The 25,521-nt window shown below is 44.5% G+C and overlaps 1 protein-coding gene across 2 annotated transcripts in view; it reads left to right on the top strand.

The window, feature by feature from the left end:
* Window positions 1-20,655, top strand: part of cdh7a (cadherin 7a) — a 173,882-nt gene extending 153,227 nt beyond the window's left edge. For both annotated transcript variants that reach the window (XM_078541099.1, XM_078541100.1), the window contains 3 exons: window positions 12,647-12,764; window positions 14,990-15,241; window positions 19,360-20,655. In XM_078541099.1, coding sequence (XP_078397225.1) covers window positions 12,647-12,764; window positions 14,990-15,241; window positions 19,360-19,853 — 864 coding nt within the window. In that variant the 3' untranslated portion in view covers window positions 19,854-20,655. The remainder of the gene's footprint in view (window positions 1-12,646; window positions 12,765-14,989; window positions 15,242-19,359) is intronic.
* The last annotated feature ends 4,866 nt before the right edge of the window (window positions 20,656-25,521 follow it).

Genomic DNA, 25,521 nt, shown 5'->3' on the forward strand with positions numbered 1-25,521 from the left:
CTTATGCCTTGTAGATGGTGGACAGGCTTTGTGGAGTCAGGAGGTGAGTTACTCACCACAGAATTCCCAGTCTCTGACCTGCTCTTGTGGCCACAGTATTTATGTGGGTGGTCCAGTTCAGTTTATGGTCAATGGTAGCTCCCAGGATGTTAGTGGGAGATTCAGTGATGGCAATGCCATTGAATGTGATGGTCATTGGCCACTTCAAGCCACACACTATGCTGACATGGAACTATATCGCCCACTGTTCCTTCACTTGCGTTATTTGCTACTATCAGACCAAGCCTGAATATTGCCCAGGTCTTGCTACATATTGTCACAGACTGCTTCAGTATCTGAGGAGTTGTGAATGGTGCTGACCATTATGCAGCCACCAGCGAATATCTCCACTTCTGACTTTATGATGGAAGGAAGGTCATTGATGAAACAGCTGAAGATAGTTGGGCTTAGGACACTACCCTGAGGAACCCCTGCAGTGATGCTCTGGAACTGAGTTGATTGATGTCCAACAACCACAACAATCTTCCATTTTGCTTGGTAGGACTTCAACCAGTGGAGAGTTTTCCCTCTGATTCCCATTGACTTCAGTTTTTCTAGATCGATGCTCCTTAATACCACACTCTGTAAAATGTGGCCTTGATGCCAAAGGTGGTCACTCTCACCTCACCTCTGGAGTTCAAGCTTTTTTGCCCATGTTTGAACCAAGGCTGCAATGAGGTCAGGAGCTATGTGGCCCTGGCAGAACCTGCATTGCCATAGCCTCCAGGGCTATGGACCAAGTGCTGGAAAATGGAATGAGCGTAGTTAGATCTTTGTTGACTGGCACGAACACGATAGGCTGAATGGCCTCCTTCTGTGCTGTAAACTAAGTGTTAGTGAGCAGGTTAACGTTAATGAGTGGCACTTGATAGCATTGTCGATGACACCTTGCAACATTTTGCTGATGATCGAGAGTAGACTGATGGGGCACTAACTGGCTAGGTTGGATTTGTGGACAGGACAGAACTGGGCAATTTTCCACATTGCTGGCTAGGTGCCTGTGTTGTAACTGTACTGGAACAGCTTGATAGGGGCACAGCTAGTTCTGGAGCACAAGACTTCAGTACTATTGCTAGAATCTCGTCAGGGGCTATAGCCTTTGCAGTATCCAGTGCCTTCAGCCATTTCTTGATATCACGTGGAGTGAATCGAATTGGCTAATTGCTTTAACTACTGGGAGAGATTAAACAAACTCGCATTGTATTCCCTGAAATTCAGAAAGTTAAAAGAGGTGACTTGATCAAAGTTTTCAAGATATTAGGCGGAACTGATAGAGTAGAGAGAGAGAAACTATTTCCACCGGTTGGGGAATCAAGAATTAGGGCAAAAACAGAGCCAAATATTTCAGGATTGAAGTTAGGAAACACTTTCATACACAAAGAGTGGTGAAAGTTTGGAGCTGTCTTCTGCCAATGGCAATTGATGCTGGATCAAGTGTTAATTTTAATTCAGAGATTGAAGGATTTTTGTTATTGAAATGTATTAAGGGATATGGGACAAAGGTGGGTATATGCAATTAGGTCACAGATCAACCTTGATCTCATTGAATGGTGGAACATGCTAGATGGGCTAAATGACCTCCTCCTGTCCCTATGTTCCTCATTGGTCACAATACTCCAGTTAGGGCCTAACCAGTGTTTTATAAAGTTTTAACAAAACAATCAGAAATGAAGGAAGAATTACAAACATTCCAGCATAAATCAGCCGAACCTCAGCTCAATGTGGTTCTGCTTTCCCATGATAAAATTAAACATTATGGGGGAGATGGTTACTGGTCAATGTTTTAGGAGCTGAGATGTAGCTGTTCACAACTTTAGGGACATAGGAACATGGAACTTAGGGGCAGGAATAGATCATGCAGCTCTTTGAGCCTGTTCTGCCATTCAATAAGATCATGGCTCATAGACTCATAGACATTTACAGCACAGAAGGAGGCCATTCGGCCCATCATATTAGTGCCGGTTAACAAAGATCTGACTACATTAATCCCATTTTCCAGCACTTGGTCAATAGCCATGGAGGCTATGGCAACACAGGTGAATATCTAAATACTTCTTAAATGTTATGAGAGTTTCTGACTCAACCACTCTTTCAGGCAGTGAGTTCCAGACTCCCACCACCCTCTGGGTGAAAAAAAATTCTCCTCAACTCCCCTCTTAGCCTCTGCCTCTTACCTTAAATCTATGCCCCCTGGTTATTGACCCCTCTACTAATGGAAAAAGTGCCTTCCTATCCACCCTATCTATGTCCCTCATAATCTTATACACCTCTATCAGATCCCCTCTCAACCTTCACTGCTCCAAGGAAGAAACAACCCAAGCCTATCCAATCTTTCTTCATAGCTCAGACCCTCCAGCCCAGGCAGCATTCTGGTAACCCTCCTGTGCACCCTCTCCAGTGCAATCACATGCTTCTTATAATGTAGTGACCAGAACTGCATGCAGTACTCCAGTTGTAGCCTAACCAGCATTTTATACGGTTCCAGCATAACCTCCCTGCTCTTGTATTCTATGCCTCGGCTATTAAAGGCAAGTATCCCATATGCCTTCTTAACCACCTTATCTGCCTGCCCTGCTACCGTCAAGGATCTGTGGATATGCACACCAAGGTCTCTCTGATCTTCAGTACTTTCAGGGTCCTACCATTCATAGTGTAATTCCCTGCCTTGTTAGACCTCCCCAAGCGCATTACCTCACACTTTTCTGGGTTGAATTCCATTTGCCACTGCTCTGCCCACCTGACCTGTCCATTGATATCATCCTGCAGTTTACGACTATCCTCCATACCCTCTACATTTAAGTCCAAACTATTTAGGTACACCACAAACAGCAAGGGCCCCAGCACCGAGCCCTGTGGAACCCCACTGGAAACAGACTTCCAGTCACAGAAACATCCCTCTACCATCACCCTCGGCTTCCTTCCTCTCAGCCAAACTTGTATCCAACATGCCCCTTTGCCTTGGATCCCATGGGCTCTTACTTTCTTGACCAGTCTGCCATGAGGAACCTTATCAAAAGCCTTGCTAAAGTCCATGTAGACCACATCAAATGCATTACTCTCACCAATATGGCTAGTTACCTCCTCAAAAAATATGATCAAATTTGTCAAACATGACCTTCCCTTAACAAATCCATGCTGACTATCCCTGATTAACCCATGTCTCCAAGTGCAGGTATATTCTGTCCCTCAGAATTCTTTCTAGCCCCTTTGCGTTTTCCTTTATTCTACCCACCAATGCTTTCTCATGCACTCTTTGAGCTTTCCTAATTTCCTTTTTAAGTTTCCCCCTGCACTTTTTATACTCCTCTAGGGACTCTGCCGTATTAAGCCTTCGGTATCTGCCACAAGCTTCTCTTTTTTCCTTAATCCTAACCTTTTATGTCACTCGACATCCAGGGTTCCCTGGACTTGGTCCCCGCTTTGTCTTTAGGGGAACATATTTGCCCTGTACTCTCAATGTTTCCTCCTCGAATGCCTCCCACTGCTCTGACACAGTTTTATCTGCAAGTTGCTGCTCCCAGTCTACTTGGGCCAAATCATATCTCATCTTAGTAAAATTAGCCTTTCCCCAGTTTAGAACTTTTATTTCCAGCCCAACTTTACCCTTTTCCATAATTATCCTAAATCCAACTGAATTGTGGTCACTAACTCCAAAATGCTCCCCTACTGATACACCTTCCACCTGCCCAGGCTCATTTCCAATTTTTAGGTACAGAACTGCCTCCTCCCATGTTGGGCTTTCTATGTACTGGCTAAAAAAGTTCTCCTGAATGCAGTTTAGGAATTTTGCTCCCTCCCTACCTTGCACACTAAAACTATCCCAGTTAATATTTGGGAGTTAAAATCCCCTACTATTACTGCCTTATTATTCTTGACACTTCTCTGAAATTTGATTAAATATTTGATCCTCTATCTCTCCCTGGCTGTTTGGGGGCCTATAGTATACACCCAACAGCGTGTTTGCCCCTTTTGTACTCTTTACTTCTCCCCACATGGCCTCATTTGATGATCCTTCCAAATATCATCTCTCTTCACTGCTATAATTGATTCCTCGATCAATATTGTGATGCCCCCCATCCTCTTCTATCCCCCTCTCTATCTCATCTGAATACCCTATAACCAGGAATGTTGAGCTGCCAATCCTGTCCTTTTAGCCAAGTCTCGGCCATGGCTATGATACCATACTCCCACATGCCTGTCTGTGCCTTCAGCTCGTCTGTCTCATTCCTCAGGCTCCTTGCATTGAAATAAGTTAATTTAGCCTTGCTAAACTCACTTCTTTCTTATCTAGCCTATGTCTCATCTGCTTTCCAGACTCGCTTACTAGCGTTTTAACTTCTAATTCCATCTCAGCTTCTCTCCCCTCTGAACTACTTTTCAGGACCCCATCCCCCTGCCAAGGTAGTTTAAATCTGCCCCAACAGCGTTAGCAAACCTCCCCGCGAGGATGTTGGTCCCGTTCCTGTTCAGCTGTGACCCGTCCAACTTGTACAGGTCCCACCTCCCCCAGCAACGGTCCCAATGCCCCAATGGCTGATCTGGTCTGAACTCCACTTTCGTGTCTGAACCTGAATCTTGCCCTTGTCGGGCGGACTCGGTGGGGGCGGGCGGGGGCGGGCGGGAAGCCAACGGCCACCCGTGATCGAGGCCGGAAGGCAATTTCACACTGGCGGGCCAATTAACGCCCATCCAGCATGAAACGCAAGCGACAGCGTTCAGCACTGCCTGTGCGGGCGGAGGGGGGGGGGTGGTGGAGTGTGAGTGGGGCGAGGGCGATTTTCGCACATACGTGCGAGCACATGCTTCATAATCTCAGCACGGGAGCTGCCTCGGGGAGATGTAGAGTTATATTTTTAAAAAAAAGAACTTAAAAACGTCACAAGGCATGTCCCCTCATGTCACCTGAGCAGGGATTGGTTATAAATTACGTTTTAAAATTTTTATTTATTTATATCCAACCGTCAGGTTGGACGGGCAGCAAAAAATTTAACCTAATTGATCATTTAACGGCCTTAACAGGCCTTTTATTTGTCGGTGGGAGTCGCTGGTGACTCCGGCGCGCCCCCACCAACCCCGAAATATCGCGCCATTGCGCTTCGACGTGGGGATGCTCGCCCGACATCAACGTGCATCACTTCACGCTCGAGCAGGTCTGGCGCGCGCCCGTCCACTGAGCTAAAATTTTTGCCCACCTCCCCATAACCCTTGACCCCCTTGTCTGTCAAAAACCTGTTTAACTCTGCCTTGAATAAATTCAATGACCCACCCTCCACTGCTTTCTGGGGAAGAGCATGCCACACACTAACAACCCTTTGAGAGAAAAGAACTTCTCCTCATCTCCATCTTCAACGGTAGACGTCTTATTCTCAAACTGTGTCCCCTGGGTCTCGTCTCTCCCACAAGTGGAAACATCCTCCTGGTATCTACCCTATCAAATCCCCTCAGGAACTTACAGGTTTCAGTTAGATCAGCTCTCCTTTTCCTGAACTCCAATGGGTTTGGTCCAACCTGTTCAACCTTTCTTCAAAAGATAAGCCCTTCATCCCAGTGATGAGACCATTAAATTCAAATAGACTTTGAAAAGTAGTTCTCACCAGGTTTGGAGCAATCTAACATTTAACCTCCTTTACTAATCATCATAACAGCGTGTGGTGAAATGCTAGTTAGAACAAAAATATTTGCAATAATGAAGTTTATACTAACAAGGTTTCACAGTGGTTTAGTTTTGCTCAGGAATTATGCGTTCATAATTAATGGCCGTACGGAGCCCAGTGTGGGTTCTGCATATGAAACTGCTGTCTTGAAGTACTGTTTGCAAAACTATAGCAATCTAATTGGTCTCAATGGGGTAACTAAGATTTTCAGCTGCTTAAACAAAATAATTGTTATTGCCTAACAACTTTAAAGCTGTAAAGAGGTTCTGGATAAATAAATAAGCCCATCTACTGAAGTGTCAAATCAGTCCATGTAGCTGCCTGTATAAAGATTCATTGCGTCAAGCTGTAACATTTTGTGAAAGCATTCAGCTGTAGGGCACCCTTACACTCTTCCATCTCTGTGAATAAATTTTAATTAGTACCCACACCAATTCCAAGTAATTTAATTGAGAGGAATGACAGATCTGTAACTGCGTTGGAATTAAACAGGAAATCTGAGGTTGGCAATGGAGCTCTAAGGGATCAGGATAAATCCGCATAGTTTCTAGCAGGCATGTCTTAAATCTGCTGAGCACAGGGTAAGAGTGGAGATGAAGGTCTTTGCACAGTACAACTGATGGTGCTGATGCAGCAAATTCAGGGGAAACGTCTTTACCCAGAGGGTGGTGAGAATGTGGACCTCGTTGCCACATACAGTAGGTGAGCTGAGTGGCATAGATGCATTTAAGGGAAAGCAAGAAAAGTACATGATGGGGAAAGGAATACAGGATATTTTGATGGGGTCGGATACAAAAGGGTGGGAGAATGCTTGTGTGGAGCGCAAACACTGGCACAGACCAGTTGGGCTGAATGGCCTGTTTCTGTGTAGTAAATACTTTGCGATACATGCGCACTAGAAATAAAGCAGCTGATGTCCAGACATTAAGGACCCGAGAAACGGAGAGTCATAGAAACATGCACCTCAGAAGGAAGCCACTTGGGCCATCGTTCTTGTGCTCGCCCTCGGAGAGAGCTCTACACTTAGCACTATTTCTGTACCCTTCCTCCATAAACTTAAAAATAATCAAATATGTATCACTTCCATTTTATAAGTTATTAATGATTCTAATGCAGCTATCACCTTTTCTAGCAGGACACTGATCATCTAACCAGCCCTCTAAAGAAAAATCTCCAAACCCCTCTCTTCATCCTTTGCTGATGGTCTTTAATTTATGTCCTCGAGTTTGTGACTGACTGAGCAGTTCAAGTAATCTATTCCTTTCGCCCTCATAATTTTGAATACTTCCATCAAATCACCAACTTAACCTGTCCTGTTATAAGATGCTGATCTCCACACAAGATAGAGGATGGCTGCAGGGCTGAGGAACTTCAGTAATGAAGTAAAACTGGAGAAATTGGGACTGTTTTCTTTGCAGCACAGAAGGCTAAGAGGAGACTTGATGGAGGTATTCAAAGGGGTCTGGACAGAGTAGAAAGGGAGAAACTGTTCCCACTCGTGAAAGGATCGAGAATGAGAGAGCACAGATTTAAAATAATTAGCAAAAGCAACATGAGGAAATACTATTTCAGTGGTTAAGGCCTGGAATGCTCTGCCTGAGAATGTGGTGGAGAAGGGTTCAATCGAGCATTCAGAAGAGAATTAGACTGTTATGTGAAAAGAAAGAATGTGCAGGGCTAGGGTTACGGAGAGAAGGCGGGAGAATGGTACTAGGTGAATTGCTCATTCGGAGAGCTGGTGCAGACACAATGGGCCAAATGGCCTCCTTCTGGGATGTAACAATTCTGTGATTCTATATCATGTAGAGTTATATGGGGCTGAATTTTGTGCAAGGGGCAGTGTAAAAGTTGGGTGTGAGCCCGCCCTTGCTTGGCTTGTCTCACATCCATTTAACAGTCTTTGGGCCATTAATTGTCTAGAGGTCGGCCTTCTGACCTATCAGGGAGAAGTCCCACCTTTTAGAGTAGCTGGCCAATCAGAGCGCCGCCAGAATCGATGGTCACTGCTGGGACTGCGGTGAGCCACAGAGGGAAGCGAACTGTGATGGAGCCCAGATAGGGATAGGTCCGGCGTCTCACCCAGGCCAGGCTGACAGGCCCTGCCGAGGGGGGTTGGGAGCTGCAATGGGCAGGGCAGGGAGAGAAGGGAAATGTGTGGGAGGAATACCTTTAGGGGGGCCTTTGATGGGCAGAGAGGGCCCAAAAAGGAGGCACTCCCCTTGACCAGACACCAGCGGGTTGGACACATGGCGTCGGCCTCCCCTGCCGGGGTTAAATCCCAGTGGTGGCAGGAGGAGGACCTGATGTGGCTATTAATTGTCTTATTTCAAGGCCTCACTTGGCCCAAGGCAAGTGGGCCACCCGATGCCTCCTCTGCCACTGGTAAAATTGCAGCGGGGCAGGCAGTTGCCGGGACTGGCGGTGCTAACATGGCGCGCAATTTTACAGCACCCCTCCCCCTTGCCTGCCATCCCACCCCTGGTTGGGACGGGGTGCATAAAATTCCAGCTAGAGAATATACAGCACAGAAACAGGCCATTCGAGCCAACAGGTCTGTGCTGGTCTTTGTCTTCCACCTGAGTCTTCTCGCAGTTCATCTCACCTCATCAGCATAACCTTTGATTCCTTTTTACCTCATACGTACATCTAGCTTTCATTTAACTTAAATTCTCGTCAACCACTCCTCATGGTAGCAAGTTCCACATTCTCACCAATCTCTGGGTAAAAAGGTTTCTCCTGAATTCTATCTTAAATTGATTGTAATGGCTACTACTTCATGACTTTGGGGAACACCTATGGTACATAAAACTATTTTCGATGGTTGGGGAATCTAGGACCAGGGGCCGTCATCTAAAAACGAGAGCCAGACCTTTTTGGAAGTCAAATTAGAAAACACTGCTTCACACAAGAGGTGAGAGAAGCTTGGAACTCTCTTCCTCAAGTTGTGTTTGGTGCTAATAGTGTTGGAGGCCTTATTCTGCATGATCATTTTGCTTCTGGGTGAGCTGATCTCTCAGTCTGTCTGTATGGGGCAGCAATGCTGTTTTTACATTGCTGATCTAATTTGGGCAGTACTCAAGTTCAATGACTACATACAAGCAAGCATTGGAAACAGTTCTTTAAATCAGTTAACAGTTTTTGAACAAAGATGGTAAAGTGAATTTATGAGTGCATCATTGCCAGTGTTCTGATTCTTATCCTGCATTTGATACAGTACGACTTCAGATCAGCCTGAATATATTAGATAGTAATAACATTGGATCACACCTGAAGGACTGTGAGCAGTCCTGGACACCATACCTTAGGGAGGTTATATTGGCCATGGAGGGAATTGGATTCCAAGGGTTAGCTTTTTAAAAACTTCACAGGATGTGGGTGTCGGCTAGGCCAGCATTTATTGCCCATCCCTAATTGCCCTTGAGAAAGTGGTGGTGAGCCGAGGAGAGAATGAGAAGAGATTCCACAAACTTGGGTTATATCCCTGGAATTCAAAAGGTTAAGCAATAATTTTATTGAATTCTTCAACATACACTAAGGGGTTCAGCTAGGGTAGATAGAGAGAAACTATTTCTGCTGGTTGGGAAGTCAAGGATGAGGGGGGGGCAGTCAAAAGAATAGAGCCAGACCTTCCAGGAGAGAAATTAGGATAAACACTTCTACACACAAAGGGTGGTAGAAGTTTGGAGCTCTGTCACGCAGAAAGCAGTTAACGCTAGATCAATGTTTTTTATTAAATCTAAGCTTGATAGGTTTTTGTTATCCAAAGCTATTATGGGGCAAAGGAGGGTATATGGAGTTAGGTTGCAGGTTTTATGGAACCCTTTGTTATCTAATCTCTCCTGCTCACCACTCTATTACAGAGCTTCCCTTTTGTTCATCCTGCCCCTTCCTGCCCCTTCCACTGGCTTAAAAGCCCTTACATTTCTATCTTTCTTCAGTTCTGAAGATAGGTCTTCTCAGTGTTCACACCACACAAGTGCCAGGCAATGAACATCTCCAACAAGAGAGAATCTAACCATCTCCCCTTTACATTCAATGGCATAACCATTGCTGAATCCCCTACCATCAACATCCTGAGGGTTACTATTGACCAGATACTGAACTGGACTAGCCATATAAACACTGTGACCAGAAGCGTAGATAAGAAGCTGGGAATTTTGCAGTAAGTAACTCACCTACTGACTCTCCAAAGCCTGTCCACCATCCACAAGGCACAAGTCAGGAGTGTGATGGAATACTCCCCACTTGCCTGGTGGGTGCAGCTCCAAGAAGACTCAAGAAGTTCGATACTATCCAGGACAAAGCAGCCCAATTTATCAGCACCCCATCTACCACCTTCAACATTCACTGTCACTGGGTCAAAATTCTGGAATTCCTGTCCTAACAGCACTGTGAGTGTACCTACGCCACATGGACAGCAGTGGTTCAAGAAGGCAGCTCGCCACTACCTCCCGAAGAGCACTTTTTAAAATCCCTTCATAGGATATGGGCTAGCATTTGTTGTCCATCCCTGATTTTCCTTAAACTGAGTGGCTTGCTAGGGCCATTAAGAGTCCACCACATTACTGTGGGCCCGGAGTCACATGTAGGCCAGACCAGGTAAGAACGGCAGATTTCTTCCTCTAAAAGACTTTAGTGAACCAGATTTTTTTATTACAACAATCAATGATAGTTTCATGATCACCATTAATGAGGCTAGCTTTATATTCCAGATTTATTAATTGAATTCAAATTCCACTAGCTGCCATGGTGGGATTTGAACCTTGTCCTCAGAGCATCAGCCTGGGCTTCTGGATTACCAGCCCAGTGATATTCCCACTTCGCCACCTTTGATGGATAGTCAATAAATGCTGGCCTAGACAGCAACACCCACATCCCGTGAAAGAATTATTTTTTAAAAAAATTGGAGCAATAAGAAGGTAGCCTGATTAAGAACCCAGTTCTTCAGATTCTTAAAATAATACAGCGTAGAAGAGGGCCATTCAGCCCATCGTATCTTGCCAGCTCTTTGGCAGAGCTATCCAGTTAGTCTCAATTCCCCAGACCCCTGAAAATTTCTCCCCTTCAAGTATTCATCAAATTCCATTTTTAAAAGTTACTGTTGAATCTGTGTCTAATCACCCTTTCAGGCAGTGCATCATCATCATCATAACTCAACTGAATAAATGAAATGTTTCCTCATGTACCTCAGATCCTTTTGCTAATTACCTTCAGTCTGTGTCCTCTGGTTACCGACCCACCTGCCAGTGGAAACAATTTCTCCTTATTTATTTTATCAAATCCCTTCATGATTTCGAATGTATTCAAAAGGTCATTGTGCCTGAATCAGTTTTCTCCAAGTCAATGCTGCTGTTAAATTAGTGAAGAGTTTAGCTGGTCTTTTACAGGCCATCTGTTTTGGAATGTCTCCATCAATGTTTTGGAAAAGCAATATCTCAAACGTAACCGTGATTGCCCTCGGACCCCTTCTAATAAAAAAAGGTAGAATCTGCACCACACAAAGGTAGCCTGAAAGATTGGCTAGATGAGAATGGAACCAAGCAAGGGTAGCCCCACTGTGCAGAAGAGTGGGGGAGCAGTGTTGGAGTAGGATGGTGTGGTCAACTGTGTCAAAGATGACAAGAAGGTTGAGAAGGCTGGGTAAGAATAACACATCACAGTCACAATCACAGAGGATGTACTTACAATCTTCATTGGAGTTTTATACATACTTCCTAACTTGCACACTCTCACAAGCTCAGTCTCATCAGAATATCTGCTGCCAGTATCCTAACTACACTAACTCCCTTTCACCTATCAGCCCTGTGATCAATAACCTACACTGGCTAAAGATCAATTTAAAAATGTTATCATTGTTTACAAACCCATACCCCCTGACTCCACCCAAACCACCTCCTGCCCTGCAACCCTCTGAGATCGCTGGAATTCTCCTCCTGAATCTCTCCACCTTTCTACCTCTCCCTCCTCAATAGGACGCACTGCCTTGATCAAGCTTTCAGTCACTTGCAGTAATATTGGCCGGGATTTTTCCGGCCCCGCCCATGGTGGGAATCGTCGCAGATGGGATGGGAATGATGACGGACCAGCCAAAGATCCGTTGACTATGAGCGGGAATTGGGTGTGGTAAATCCCAGCCATTGTCTTTGGTAATTCGAGGCCAAGTTATGTTTGATAACACCCCTTTGAAATGTCTACTGTTAAAGATGCTATGTAAACGCCAGTTCTTGTTGTTGGCAAACAGCCCAGAATTGTAAGACCATCAGCAGGGATTGGAGCATTTGCTGTCCATTGGTGGGCAGGCATGCCAGCAGTTTTGCAGTCCTCGGCAGCTGAAGTGAGGCATTATCTCTCAATATTGACCAATGTTCCCTTTGCTCTACACAGCCTGTTTTGTTTGTAGACTGCGTGCTCCCTTTGAGATTTCTACACGGCTATACTGCATGTGACATATGAGCATATCTTAAAGGGATGTTTGTCCCCATGTGCGGCAAGTTCTGGACTGCTGTGTGGCCACAGCTTAGAGGAAATGTTGATATTAACCTCATCATGCGATTGTAACTTATGTCCCTATACTATGGAAAGCAATCGGTCACAGACGAAGAACAGGTATAAAACAATTGCCATTCTGCAGTCTTATGCAAGTATCCTTTACTGAGGTGGAAGGGAGGCAGAAAAACTACATAGAATCATTCCTCAGCAACTGAAATGCATCGGATAAACTCCAAGATCTATCAGATTGTGTATGACTTATGGAAGGATACATTGAATAGCTAGTAGTTTCCCCATTCTCTGTTTCCTTATGTCTTTATCTTACATGGCTCTTTACAAGGTTTTGGAAGCATATATTTGTCTGAAGAAAATATGTTGACCTTCTGATTTTGACCTGGAACAGTCGAGTTCTTTCAGTCATGCTTCGGGCCTCAATCAAATCTAATCTTCTGCTGCAATTACAGATAATTCAGAGAATCAGTGCAGTGGACAGAGATAAACCACCCAACGGACACCACTTTTATTTTTCCCTTGCTCCTGGGGCAGCCAATAACCTGAACTTCACAGTGCAAGATAACAGAGGTACCTATTTATAAACTGCTGCATTAGTGTCTGGGTCAGTCGGAGTTTTGCGGTTTACATTATTAAGACCAATGTATAGTTTTAAATTTAACTTATGTTTGTATTTGTGGGTTAAGAAAGGTGAAACCTAGTTCTGGTTTCATTTTAGCGTTTTTCTTTGTGAGCTGGGTGCCAGGAAGTCTGAAGGTCTTCTTCCTATACGTGCATTTTTTTAATGGGATTTCACAACCCTTGAAGTGAAGTTAGAAAACAAACATGAGGTAGAGAAAAAAGACTGTGCTGTTGCCTAGCAACAAGGGCCCAACAAAGAGACACAGGGAAAGGCAGAGGGCAGTCAGTCAGTGTGCGTGTGTCAGAGAGTGGAGGCAGAAGTTCCAAGTTCGCTAGTGAGAAATCCTGCAAAACTGCTGGGTAACTGAGTTTAGGGAACTCATGCGTTTGCTCTGAAGTTGGAGCTACAATGAGTTTGGATTGCGGTTTTTGGGTGTCTCCAGGAGAGACGCCAGCTGAAGGAAAAGCACCTAGTGAATGCTCAGAAAGCCACCGAAGGAAAACCATTTGTCACCGTGCCAGGCCAAGCAAGAAGCCTTGGTGTTGAGACAATGGTAAATCTCCACTGGGGTTTTGAGTCTGTAAGGGTATTGCTGGGATATAAAGAGTAGGGTGAGTTTGAATCATTTTCTGGTGTTTGCATTGAAATCTTTCCAACTTTTTTTGTCTAGTGTAATATAGCTCATTTTTCTTGTTTAATGAACATTTTATTCTTTGCGTTAAAAGTACGCTGGCAAACCCTTGTGAACTGACCTCCGCCTTTCTCAAAAAAACAAAGTTAGGATCTATCAAGCCAGGTTTCGCTCTGGGATCTGATTTGTCCAGCATTAACATCAGCTGGGATCGTAACAACATCCTTTTCTCTTATATGTTCATCACTGATTCCGAGTGAAGCCTGCTGCTGGACATCAGTTATAGGTTCATTGGCCCCCGTAGTAATATATCAACATGGATTAGCTGCTTGGTCAAAACAATGCTGGTTAAATCATTGCACACACCTACATGAAGGCGGCCACTCATTTCTCACAGCAACTTTTTCAAATGCTACGTTCATCTCTCTTAATCTGATCAATGGGCTAAAATTTCAACAGCATTTGGATTCTTACACCACTTCCTTCCAGGGGTATAATGTGATATCGGCCGGGAAGGTGATCTAACAGAAATTAAAACAGAAAAGAAGCTGAACGAGACGGTTGGGAAAAAAAAAAAAGCTCAACGTTTTATTCTCCAGCAATATAGCAAATCATTCTGTAAATTGGGTTGAAAAGACATGAAAAGAGAGGTGACCTTTCCCTTAATGTCACGTATTTTACATTGTGATATGACAGTGTGACAAAAATGTTTTTTGCTCTGTTAATGGCTTTTCAACGCAAACATGTTGTTCACTGTGGAGCTGATCAATCAAAGTGTGTAAATGCTGGAGACCTGTGACACCCGCACAACATGTCCTTGTGTCACCAAATGATGGATGACGATGGTGCTCCTCATAATTAAGCTATAATGAACTCAAGGGCGTACCCAGCTGCTGAATGAGACAGGGCCGCAAAGACAAATTTTCTGCTGCCTATTTAAAGTAAAACAAGTGGGAGAAAATGGAAATATTTAATAGGCACTGACTTGCATCTGAATAAGTAGTTCATTGTGTTGTGCCAAATGACTATGACACTAAATCATGTTACATTTGTTAAGCAAAGGGTCAAGTATATTTGTACATAATAGGTATATATTGTTCATCACGCGAATACAAAAAGCAATTCATAATCTATATATACATATAATGTATCAAAATTATACATATATTGTCTGAAAACTAGGGGCCATATATTTATATATATATATTTTATATTTATGTTATATATATTTATATATGTGATATAAAGATAGCCACTAAAACTCCACTGGGAATTCAGGAGGAACTATTTTTCCTAGAATGTATTTAAAATGCGGAACTTGCTACTACATGGAGTGTTTGAGACAAATAGCATCAATGCATCCAAGGAGAAGTTAGATAAGTTCATGAGTGAAAAAGAATTAGAAGATTATGTTGATGGGGCTAGAGGATGTAGGGTGGTAGCAGAAACACTGTCTTGGACATGTCGGGTTGAATTTCTTTGTTGTGCGCAATTCTATGGCATCCTACATAAAAATAGCATGATTTTTTTTTTAATGTTTAGATAACACAGCCACCATTCTGACTCGAAGAGCTGGGTTCTCTCGACAAGAGCAGGCTGTTTACTTCCTGCCCATTGTGATTGTGGACAACGGGACTCCATCGCTGAGCAGCACCAACACCCTCACTGTCCGAGTCTGTGGTTGCGATACTGAAGGCATCGCCCATTCATGCAATGCTGAAGCCTTTGTCCTGCCCGCTGGCCTTAGCACCGGAGCTCTCATTGCCATACTGGCCTGTGTCCTGACGCTACTAGGTATGTAGTGCATCTTTAATGGCTTTTGCCTTTGTGTTGTTGCTAATGTTTGAAATGGGGATTTTTGTTTGCGCCATTATCAGCTCGTGATTCCAGCAAATTATGGAGCAAAAGGTTTTCCAGTTGAAGGGTGAGGAAAATAGTCTAACTCACAGCGAAGTGCCGCGCTCCAGCAGAATGTGCGCCAGATATCCTGCTCTGTAACTTCTAATGATAATTTGACTTACAGGGGCCTTAATTGTAATGGAGAGAATATAGAGGACAAGGGAAATAATGAGATCCTGAGCAATCCTGGGCTGCATATATTAGCATGGTAAATGTCCATAATAACTGTATATTTGCAAATGAATAAAAAGACTGCCTTTTGCATATGAATTAACATTTAAAGGCCCAGAGGGGTAGAACCTAATAGATTTAGAAGCTATGCCCATGAAGAGATGACAGGAAGACTAAAACACCAAAAGAGGCCAAACTCATGACCTGCAAAGAAGCATCAAACCTTTATAAATCACTTAGATGCGGCATCAGTTAGAGTATTGTGTCCAGTTCCAGACACTATATTACAGGATGGATATCAAGGCCTTAGAGGGGAAGCAAAGGATATTTATTGGAATGGCACTAAAGATGAAGGGTTTCAATTATCTAGCGAGACTGGAGAAATTCTCCTGAGAGCAGAGAAGGTTAGGTAAATTTAATAAAGGTATTCAAAATTATGAGTTTTGATGCAGTCGATTGGGAGACTGGGGAGGTCTTGTGGTGCAATGGGTAACATCCTTACCTCTAATTCAGGAGCTCTGGGTTCAAGTCCCACTCCAGGACTTGATGGCCAAGGAAGGTGCGTTCATAACGTGGACAAACAGTTTGAGTATCAACCTGCAAATCCTACCAATGGCAGGAGATAAGAGTAAAGATTCCTGATCAGCCATGTGGTGCAGAGAGCAGTGGAGACTGTGCCATCGGTATCCATGGGGAGAATGCTCAGCGAGCAGGGGCGTAAAGTGACATGGGGTGACTGATATCAGGCGTGCGTCACGACATCACCACATGTCATTTAGATTTTCAGTTCGGCAGGCGCGTGGCTGACTTGGCTGCGCACCCGCCGACCTGTCAAAGGCCTATTGAGGTCATTTAACTTTCTATTCAAATAATTAATGGAGCTGCCCGTCCAACCTGAAGGTTGGGGGGCAGGCAAAGAGCCCAGGCGGCCTTTGCATTTTTCATGGAACCTCATCCACGGGCGGGATAACCTCATCCTCATGAAACCTCTCATGAATGATTTTAAATTTTCACAAAACATTTCAATAAAATGAATGCACATGTCCCAGCTCATGTGACAGTTTCACATGAGGGGACATATCATAAAAAGACTTCCGTCACTGTATGAAGCTTCTTACACTTTAAACTTATCTCCCTGAAGCACTTCTGTGCCTCAGGGAGATTTCTGCATCGTTCACCCGCATGCGTGAAAGAGTGCACTCCCAACTCAAGGAATCCACCCCCCCGCCCACACAGGGAGTACTCAGCGCTTCTGGGTGCGCATCACTCTGGGAGGGCCTTAATTGGCCCGCCCGCGTAAAATGGTGGCGCGGCCCCCATCGGGGCGCCGATCGGGTCCGCGCCCGCCCACGCCTGCCCCTGGACAACTCCCCCCGACGGGGAGAGAATTCACCCCCATAGCTGCAGACTATAACGTGCATGTTACCACAGCATCTCCGACCCCCTGAGTGATCTGTAACACACCACCAGCTTGGGAGAAATTGTTTCCACTGGTGGGAGGGTCATAGCTAGAGGGCATAGTTTTTAAATAATTCGCATTAAAAAGGGCAGAGGGGAGATGAGAATTTTTTTTAATGCAGCGAGTTGCTATGATCTGGACTGCACTGTCTGAAAAGCCAGCGGAAGCAGATTCAGTAATAATTTTCAATCGGGAATTGGATCTCTTATTAAAAAGGAAAGATTTGCAGGGCTATTGGGACAGAGCAGGAGAGTGAGGATTAATTGGATAGTTCTTTCAAAGAACTGATGGACCTCCTCCCGTGCTGTGTGATTCTATGATTAATGGAAGCGACAATTAAACTCCTGATAAATAATGTAGGTAACCGATTGAATATAGAAATTGCTCCAAAAATCTAGAGGGAAGCAAACATGTTAAAAAGGAATGAAAGGAAGAGTAAGCCTGTGAGCTTGCTATCTGTAAGTGGGTAAAATATGAAAGAAGGGCGTAGAGAGTTCAGAGAGAATAAGAAAGTTGTAATTAAAACAGAAACGCTGGAAAAACTCAGCAGGTCTGGCAGCACCTGTGGAGAGAGAAACGGAGTTAATGTTTCAAGTCCGTATGAATCTTCTTCACCGTGGACTCAAAATGTTAACTCTGTTTCTCTCTCCACAGAGGCTGCCGGACCTGCTGAGATTTTCCAGCATTCTCTGCTTTTATTTCGGATTTCCAGTATCCATTGTATTTTGCTTTTACTATAGGAGAGCTGTATCCTATATATTCAGGACATCAGGTAGCATTTATAAATTTACCACGCACAATGAGCTATTTGTTAGATAACCACAGTGCCCAGATTATCAGAGGATCATGTGAAGAAAACCCATCTCTGTGGGATAAAATCTGTCTGTGAGAGCAGGAAGGTTATTTCAATGCGCAATTTCAATCAATCAGATGTAAATTGAGGAAAACAGAAGAACATTGGGAGGCAAATTAGCCTCTTGAGCCTGTTCCCTCATTCAACTAGATCATTGCTGACTGGTATCTTAACTCCATTTACCTACCTTGGATCCATAACCCTTAATACCCTTGCGGAACAAAAATCTACCAAATCAAGTTTTAAGAGCACAAGAAATAGGAACAGGAGTAGACCATTCGGCCCCTCGAGCCTGCTCCGCCATTCAATAAGATCGTGGCTGATCCTGTGTTTCGAATTCCACATTCCCGTCTAACCCCGATAACCTTTGGTTCCCTTGCCTCACAAGAACCTATCTACCTCTGCCTTAAAAATATTCAATGACCCCGCCTCCACCGCTTTCTGAGGCAGAGGGTTCCAAAGTCGCATTTTGACATTTTCAGTTGAATTTTTGAGGGAAGAGAGTCACAGATATCCACTGGCCTTTGTGTGAAGAAGCGCTTCCTGGCGTGACCCCTGAATGATCTAGCTCTAGGGTTTTGCCCCCATCCTGGAATCCAGCCCTGGTGGAATTGCTACCCATAGACACCGTTAATCACCTTAAACCCCACAATTAGATAATCCTTTAATCTTCTGCACTGAGGGGAATACAAGTGTAGTCTCTGCACCTGTTCTCTGAGATGAGGAGAGAACATGGGTTGTCCTGGAATCCATTTTATTAACAGAAATTCAACCAGCCAAGACAGTGGGTGAGCTGTCAGCTACAGCTCTGTGAAAATGAATGATTGCTGCTACATCCTGCGTTCCTTTCTCATTTCTATCACATAGTGAACCTGGTACCTGACCATGAATTACAGAAACAGCCTGAGTGCAATCCCATGAATGCTAAATACATGAGTAATTTGCCACCACATTATTCAGGATGGCGTAAAGACTTCTGTTGTGGAATGTCAGTTGTAATTGTGATTTTCAGGGTGGAGTCACTTAATGTCCAATTCATGTCAGTTTTGCCTTTGGAATCACTGAATAATGAATTGAAGCATGGAACCTGGCTGATTTCCCTCCTCTCTGACTAAGAGAATAGCTTGACAAACAGCTTCCTGACAATCGTTTCATTTCCTCACCGGATCCCATTCACTCCCATTTTGATTTGGCTTATATTTGAAGTTTAGCTTGAGATTTCAGGGGTGATGTCAGGAAGCACTTCTTCAAACAAAGATGAGTGGAAATCTGGGACCCTCTCCCCCCCCCTCAAAAAAAGCCGTTGAGGCTGGTGGACAGTTGATAGTTTCAAAACCAAAGTCGAAAGATTTTTGTTAGGTCGGGCATTCAGGTCAATGGACCCGAAGGAAATAGATGGAGTTAATGTAGACGTCCACCATGGCAGAAGGGTGGAATAGGCTCGAGGGGTTGAATGGCCTCCCCCTGTTTCACTGTTTCTATTTTACCTTGGTTGAAAGCGGGTTTTGAATATTCTTTTTTGTGTTGCAGTGCTAGTGCTGCTCATTGTGACACTGAGACGACGCAAGAAGGAGCCTTTGATATTTGACGAAGAGAAGGACATTAGGGAAAATATAGTCAGGTACGACGATGAGGGAGGCGGCGAGGAGGACACGGAGGCTTTCGACATGGCTACACTGAGGAATCTCAACTTCATCCAAGAGGTGAAATCACGCCGGGATGTCACGCCCGAAATCCAGCTCTTTTCAAAGACGGCACACAAGCTGTCTCCCGATAACATTATCTTCAGGGAATTCATCTGGGAAAGGATGAAAGGTGCTGACACTGATCCCTGTGCTCCTCCATATGACTCTCTACAGACGTATGCGTTCGAGGGGAACGGCTCAGTGGCCGAGTCACTCAGCTCCTTAGAGTCCATTACTTCAGCATCCGACCAGAATTATGATTACCTCAGTGACTGGGGGCCCCGCTTTAAAAAGCTGGCAGACATGTACGGTAGCTCCAAGGACAGTATAAGCTCTTAATCACACAGTTCGAAAGAATGCACTGATTTTTTTTTTTTGTAAGCCGCAGAACAGTTTTGGGGGGGATAAAAATGTAAATATGAAACCATTTTTTAAGAGCCTTACTTTGCCTCTTTTTAAGTGGTACAGTTTCATCTGAATTCCCATGGAAAACACACAAAACGACCAGATTGTGAGCATTGCGTAACTTTTTTTGATATGAAAGGTATAGGACGAACAGCAGTGCTAGGTTATAAACATTATCTCTTCTGATTTGTACAGGAGAACTTATCGTCTTTTTTTGATTTGTTACACGTTGATATATTTATATTAAAAAAAGCCAAATTCTATCATGCCTGAGCCAGACTGCGCACTGGGTCAGGATTAGGCATGGAAGTACATGTTGATTTTAACTCAACTCCAGAGTGTATGGAGTGAAATAAAGCATGAGCAAAATCTAATTAAATTAATGGAAACCCTTTCTCACCTCCAAAAGTCACTAAAAAAAATTGCAAGGAGGTATTTTTATGGGACCATTATGCTTTCTGGGCTGTCTGTCCACTGCAGGCTGAAAGGGAAAGCAAATAGAAATTGTTTTTTAAATGTCAGAATTGGAAATCTCATCATATGTCATAATCTGTGTAAAAAAAATTCAGGCACAGTTTTGTAGACAATCATTACTCCATGGTTCAGTAGAGTTTCCTTCATTCGGGCATATATGAATAATAAAAAATGGGTTTTGTAATAGGATATTAAAAAGTGTCATTACGTTTGGTCATACCTGTATAGTTTTCAATAAAACAATGGAAATTAATATACTTTATGTACCTAGTTATGTAACGTCAATGCTTTTTAAACTTATATGGCTCCCCCAACTTCTCTTCCTTGTCTATTCCTGGATCAGTCTTACTATCTAACCCTCCCCACACCACTGGTTTGTTATTTTTTTTGTATTCATTCGCGAGATGCAGATGTCACTGGCAAGGCCAGCATTTGTTGCCCATCCCTAATTGCCCTTGGGTCAGGGCCAGGGAGAGAAATCACGGGGCAGAATCTTGAGGTCGGAGTGCGGGCGTGACCCCGACCCGATCGGACGTGAAATGGCGCGAGTGTCCCGATCACCCCCTCGCTCGCACGGGGTATTTCAGTCAGGCGGGCGTGCGCAGGTAACTGATTGTGATGCTTGGACATCTTTTCTTGTGATTTTAAAAATCTTTATTTAATTGTTTTGATGCCTTCAGCTCCCTGGAGGCGGCTCCCTGCCTTCAGGGAACTTTCATTCAGCGCTCGCCCGCGCCCGCGCTTACATCAGCGCCCGCCCTCCTCCCGCCCCCGCCCCCACCCCGGCAGCGCCGAGCATTTCAGCGCGCGTTTCACTCTGGCTGCCCGTTAATTCGCCAGCCAGCGTGAAATTGCGGTCGGGGGCCGATCGCGGGCGGCGGTCTGTTCCCCGGTCTCTCCTGGGCCCGCTGATCGGACCCCGACCTAAAACCCTGCCAATGAACCTGGTGCTTCTCCTGCTTCTGGGCTCCTTATCATACACCCCCCCACTTCAACCCTCCCCCTCACATCCTTCCCGTGCCCACCATTGGGAACCATAGTCACAGTGGGTTTGAACTGTTTGTTATAGGTTTAGCAAAACCCCTTGGCTCCTGTACTCTATGCCGCTATTTATATAGCCCATTGAAAGTTCAGGTTTCAGTATCACACACTTCACAATCATGGCTTTTTTAGACAATTACACACAACTTGGTTGTTTATGTAATGCAACCAGTTCTGCTTCTTTGAACCTGGCTCAATGCAATATCCAGATAGCAACATGCAAAAGACTTGAAAAAGACTTGAACCTCAAGCATTGGAAATAATAATCCTATGCACAAATGAGAATAACTTGAACAGCGACATATTCTATTGGCGCATGACTCCTGATTTTGATCCCAAGTTTAAAAATGGTAAAGCCTTCCAGTAAATCTCCTCTGGAGGTCCCCAGCATCACAGATGCCAGTCTTCGGCCAATTCGATTCACACCATGTCATATCAAGAAACGGCTGAAGGCGCTGGATTTTACAAAGGCTATGGGCCCCGACAATATTCCGGCAATAATGCTGAAGGCTTTGCGTCAGAACTTGCTGTCCCCCTGGCCAAGCTGTTCCAGTACAGCTACAACATTGGCATCTACCCAGCTATGTGGAAAATTCCCAGGTATGTCCTGTGCAAAAAAGCAGGAGAAATCTAACCAGGCCAATTACCGCACAATCAGTCTACTCTCCATCATCAGTAAAGTGGCGGAAGGGGCCATCAACAGTGCTATCAAGTGTCACCTCCTCACTGACGCCTAGTTTGGGTTATGCCAGGGGCCACTCAGCTCCTGACCTCATTGCAGCCTTGGTTCAAACATGGGCAAAAGAGCTGAACTCCAGAGGTGAGGCTAGAGTGACTGCCCTTGACATCAAGACAGCATTTGACGGAACATGATAACAAGAAGCCCTAGCAAAACTGGAATCAATGGAAATCAGGGGGAAACTCTCCACTGGTTGGCATCACACCTAGCACAAAGGAAGCTGGTTAAGGTTGTTGGAGGTTAGTCATCTCAGTTCTAGGACATCACTACAGGAGTTCCTCAGGGTAGTGTCCTAGGCCCCACTATCTTCAGCTGCTTCATAAGAACATAAGAAATAGGAACAGGAGTAGACCATTTGGCCCCTCGAGCCTGCCCCACCATTCAATAAGATCATGGTTGATTATCATTTGTTTCGATTTCCACAGTCCCATTAACCCCCAATAACCTTTGATTCCCTTGCCTAACAAGAATTTATCTACCTCTACCTTAAGAATATTCAATGACCCCATCTCCACTGCCTTCTGAAGCAGAGAGTTCCAAAGTCGCACAGCCCTCTGAGAGAAAAAAAATTCCCGTCATCTCGGTCCTAAAAGGACGGCCCTTAATTTTAAAACAGTGCCTCCTAGTTCTGGACTCACCCACGAGAGGAAACATCCTTTCCACGTCCACCTTGTCAAGGCCGTTCAGGATCTTGTATATTTTAATAAATCACCCCTCACTCTTCTAAACTCCAGTGGAAACAAGCTCAGTCTGTCCAACCTTTCCTCATAAGACAGCCCACTCATTCCAGGTATCAATCTAGTAAACCTCCTCTGAATCACCTCCAATGTATTTACATCCTTAGATAAGGAGATCCTACTGCATACGGTATTCGAGGTGTAGTCTCACCAATGCCCTGCATAACTAAAGCATAACATCCTTACTTTTATGTTCAATCCTTCTCTTAATAAAGGATAGCATTCCATTAACCTTCTTAATTACTTGCTGTACCTGCTAACATTTTGTGACTCATGTATTAGAACAACTAGATCCCTCTGCACCTCAGAATTATGCAGCCATTCTCCATTGAAGTAATATTCTGCTTTTTTGTTCTTGTTACCAAAATGAACAATTTCACATTTTCCCACATTAAACTCCATTTGCCAGATCTTTTCCCACTCACTCAACCTATCTATATCCATCTGCAGCCTCCTCATGTCCTCTTCACAACATACTTCCCTACCTATCTTTGGTCATCTGCAAATTTAGCTGCTATGTCTTCACTCCCCTCATCTAAGTCATTGATGTAAATCGTTAAAAAGTTGAGGCTCCAGTACAGACCCCTGTGGGACTCCACTCATCACATCCTGCCAATCCGAAAAAGACACATTTATGCATAGTCTCTGCTTTCTGCCAGCCAGCCATCAATGACCTTCCTTCCATCATAAGGTCAGAATTGGGGATGTTCGATGATGATTGCACAATGTTCAGCACCATTCATGACTCCTCAAATACTGAAGCAGTCCTTGTCCAAATGCAGTAAGACCTGGACAATGTCCAGGCTTGGACTGACAAGTGGCAAATAACATTGGTGTCACACAAGTGCCAGGCAATGACCATCGCCAACAAGAAAGAATCTAACCGTTGCCCCCTGACATTCAATGGCATTATCACTTTCAACATCCTGGGGGTTACCATTGACCAGAAACTGAACTGGACTAGCCATTTAAATACAGTGGCTACAAGAGCAGGTCAGAGGCTAGGAATTCTGCAGTGAGTAACTCAACTCCTAACTCCACAAAGCCTGTCCACCATCTTCAAGACACAAGTCAGGAGTGTGAGGGGGTACTTTCCACTTGCCTGGATGAATGCAGCTCCAAAAACTCTCAAGAAACTCGGCACCTTCCAAGGCAAAGCAATCCGCGTGATTGGCACCCCATCTACAAACATTCGCTCCCTCCACCACCGATGCACAGTAGCAGCAGTGTGTACCATCTACAAGATGCGTTGCAGGAACTCACCAAAACTCCTTCGACAGCACCTTCCCAACCCACGGCCACTACCATCCAGAAGGACAAGGGCAGCAGATAGATGGGAGCACCACCACCTGGAAGTTCCCCTCCAAGTCACTCACCATCCTGACTTGGAAATATATCGCCGTTCCTTCACTGTCACTGGGTCAAAATCCTGGAACTCCCTCCCTAACAGCACCATGTGTGTGCCTACACCACATGGACTGCAGCGGTTCAAGAAGGCAGCTCACCACCACCTTCTCAAAGGCAATTAGGATGGGCAATAAAGGCTGGCCCAGCCAGAGATACCCAGATCCCAGAATGAAAAAAAAATGTTCCAACCAATTCACCTGTAATAATGTGCTATTTCTATCCACACAAGTGGGCTTTGTTAACAGAGTAATTACACTTTGCAAGAGTGATAAATATTTCCTATTTTTTAACTTGAAATTAACCACACTTACAAATGCCCAGCATGAAGCACAGATTAGGAGAGCAAAGTACTGCACATGCTGGAAATCTGAAATAAAAACAGAAAATTGTGGAAATACTCATCAGGCCAGGCAATATCTGAAGAGAGAGAAACAGAGTCAATGGCACTCGGTCTGACAAAGGGTCACTTGACCTCTGTTTCTCTCTGCACAGATGCCGCCAGACCTGCTGAGCATTTCCAGCACTTCCCGTTCTTATTGGAGCAAAAATAACCCTTTGTCCAGCCGCCCCAAAAGCAACCAGGCTTCTTGTGACCCTCTCAGTCCTGCAGCTGCAGCCTGAAATCTGGTTTGGCACAACATTAAACATGAAATAGCACCTGCAAGTTTCCCTCCAAGCCACTCGCCATCCTGACATGGAAATATATCGCCGTTCCTTCACTGTCGCTGGGTCAAAATCCTGGAACTCCCTCCCTAACAGCACTGTGGGTGTACCTACACCACATGGGTAGCAGCGGTTCAAGAAGGCGGCTCACCACCACCTTCTCAAGGGCAACTAGGGATGGGCAATAAAAATGCTGCCTAACCAGTGATGCCCACATGCCCAATAAAAGAAATTTAAAAAAAGTTAAGGTAAGAAGAAAACATAAACAACAATATCAAAGCAATAAAGTGACCATTTCAAAAAATGAGTAACTAATAAAAATGACGTTAAAAAGTGCCAAGCAGCAGAACTAACTAAGAAGACATTTTTTTTGCCTTTTCGCTTAAGAAGCAGCGCTAGAGAGAGACAGACTAGGGTCCAAGTCCTGGGTACCGGGGAGGGGGAGGGGGAGAGGGATGGGGAGGGGACATGGCCTGAGCTAAGGAGTTGGGTTTAACTAACACTGACCCTGCCTTCGCCAAAGGTGGTGCACACTCCAAGC

The sequence above is a fragment of the Cetorhinus maximus genome, chromosome 4 (assembly GCF_964194155.1).
Source record: "Cetorhinus maximus chromosome 4, sCetMax3.hap1.1, whole genome shotgun sequence".
NCBI classification, from domain to species: Eukaryota; Metazoa; Chordata; class Chondrichthyes; order Lamniformes; family Cetorhinidae; genus Cetorhinus; species Cetorhinus maximus.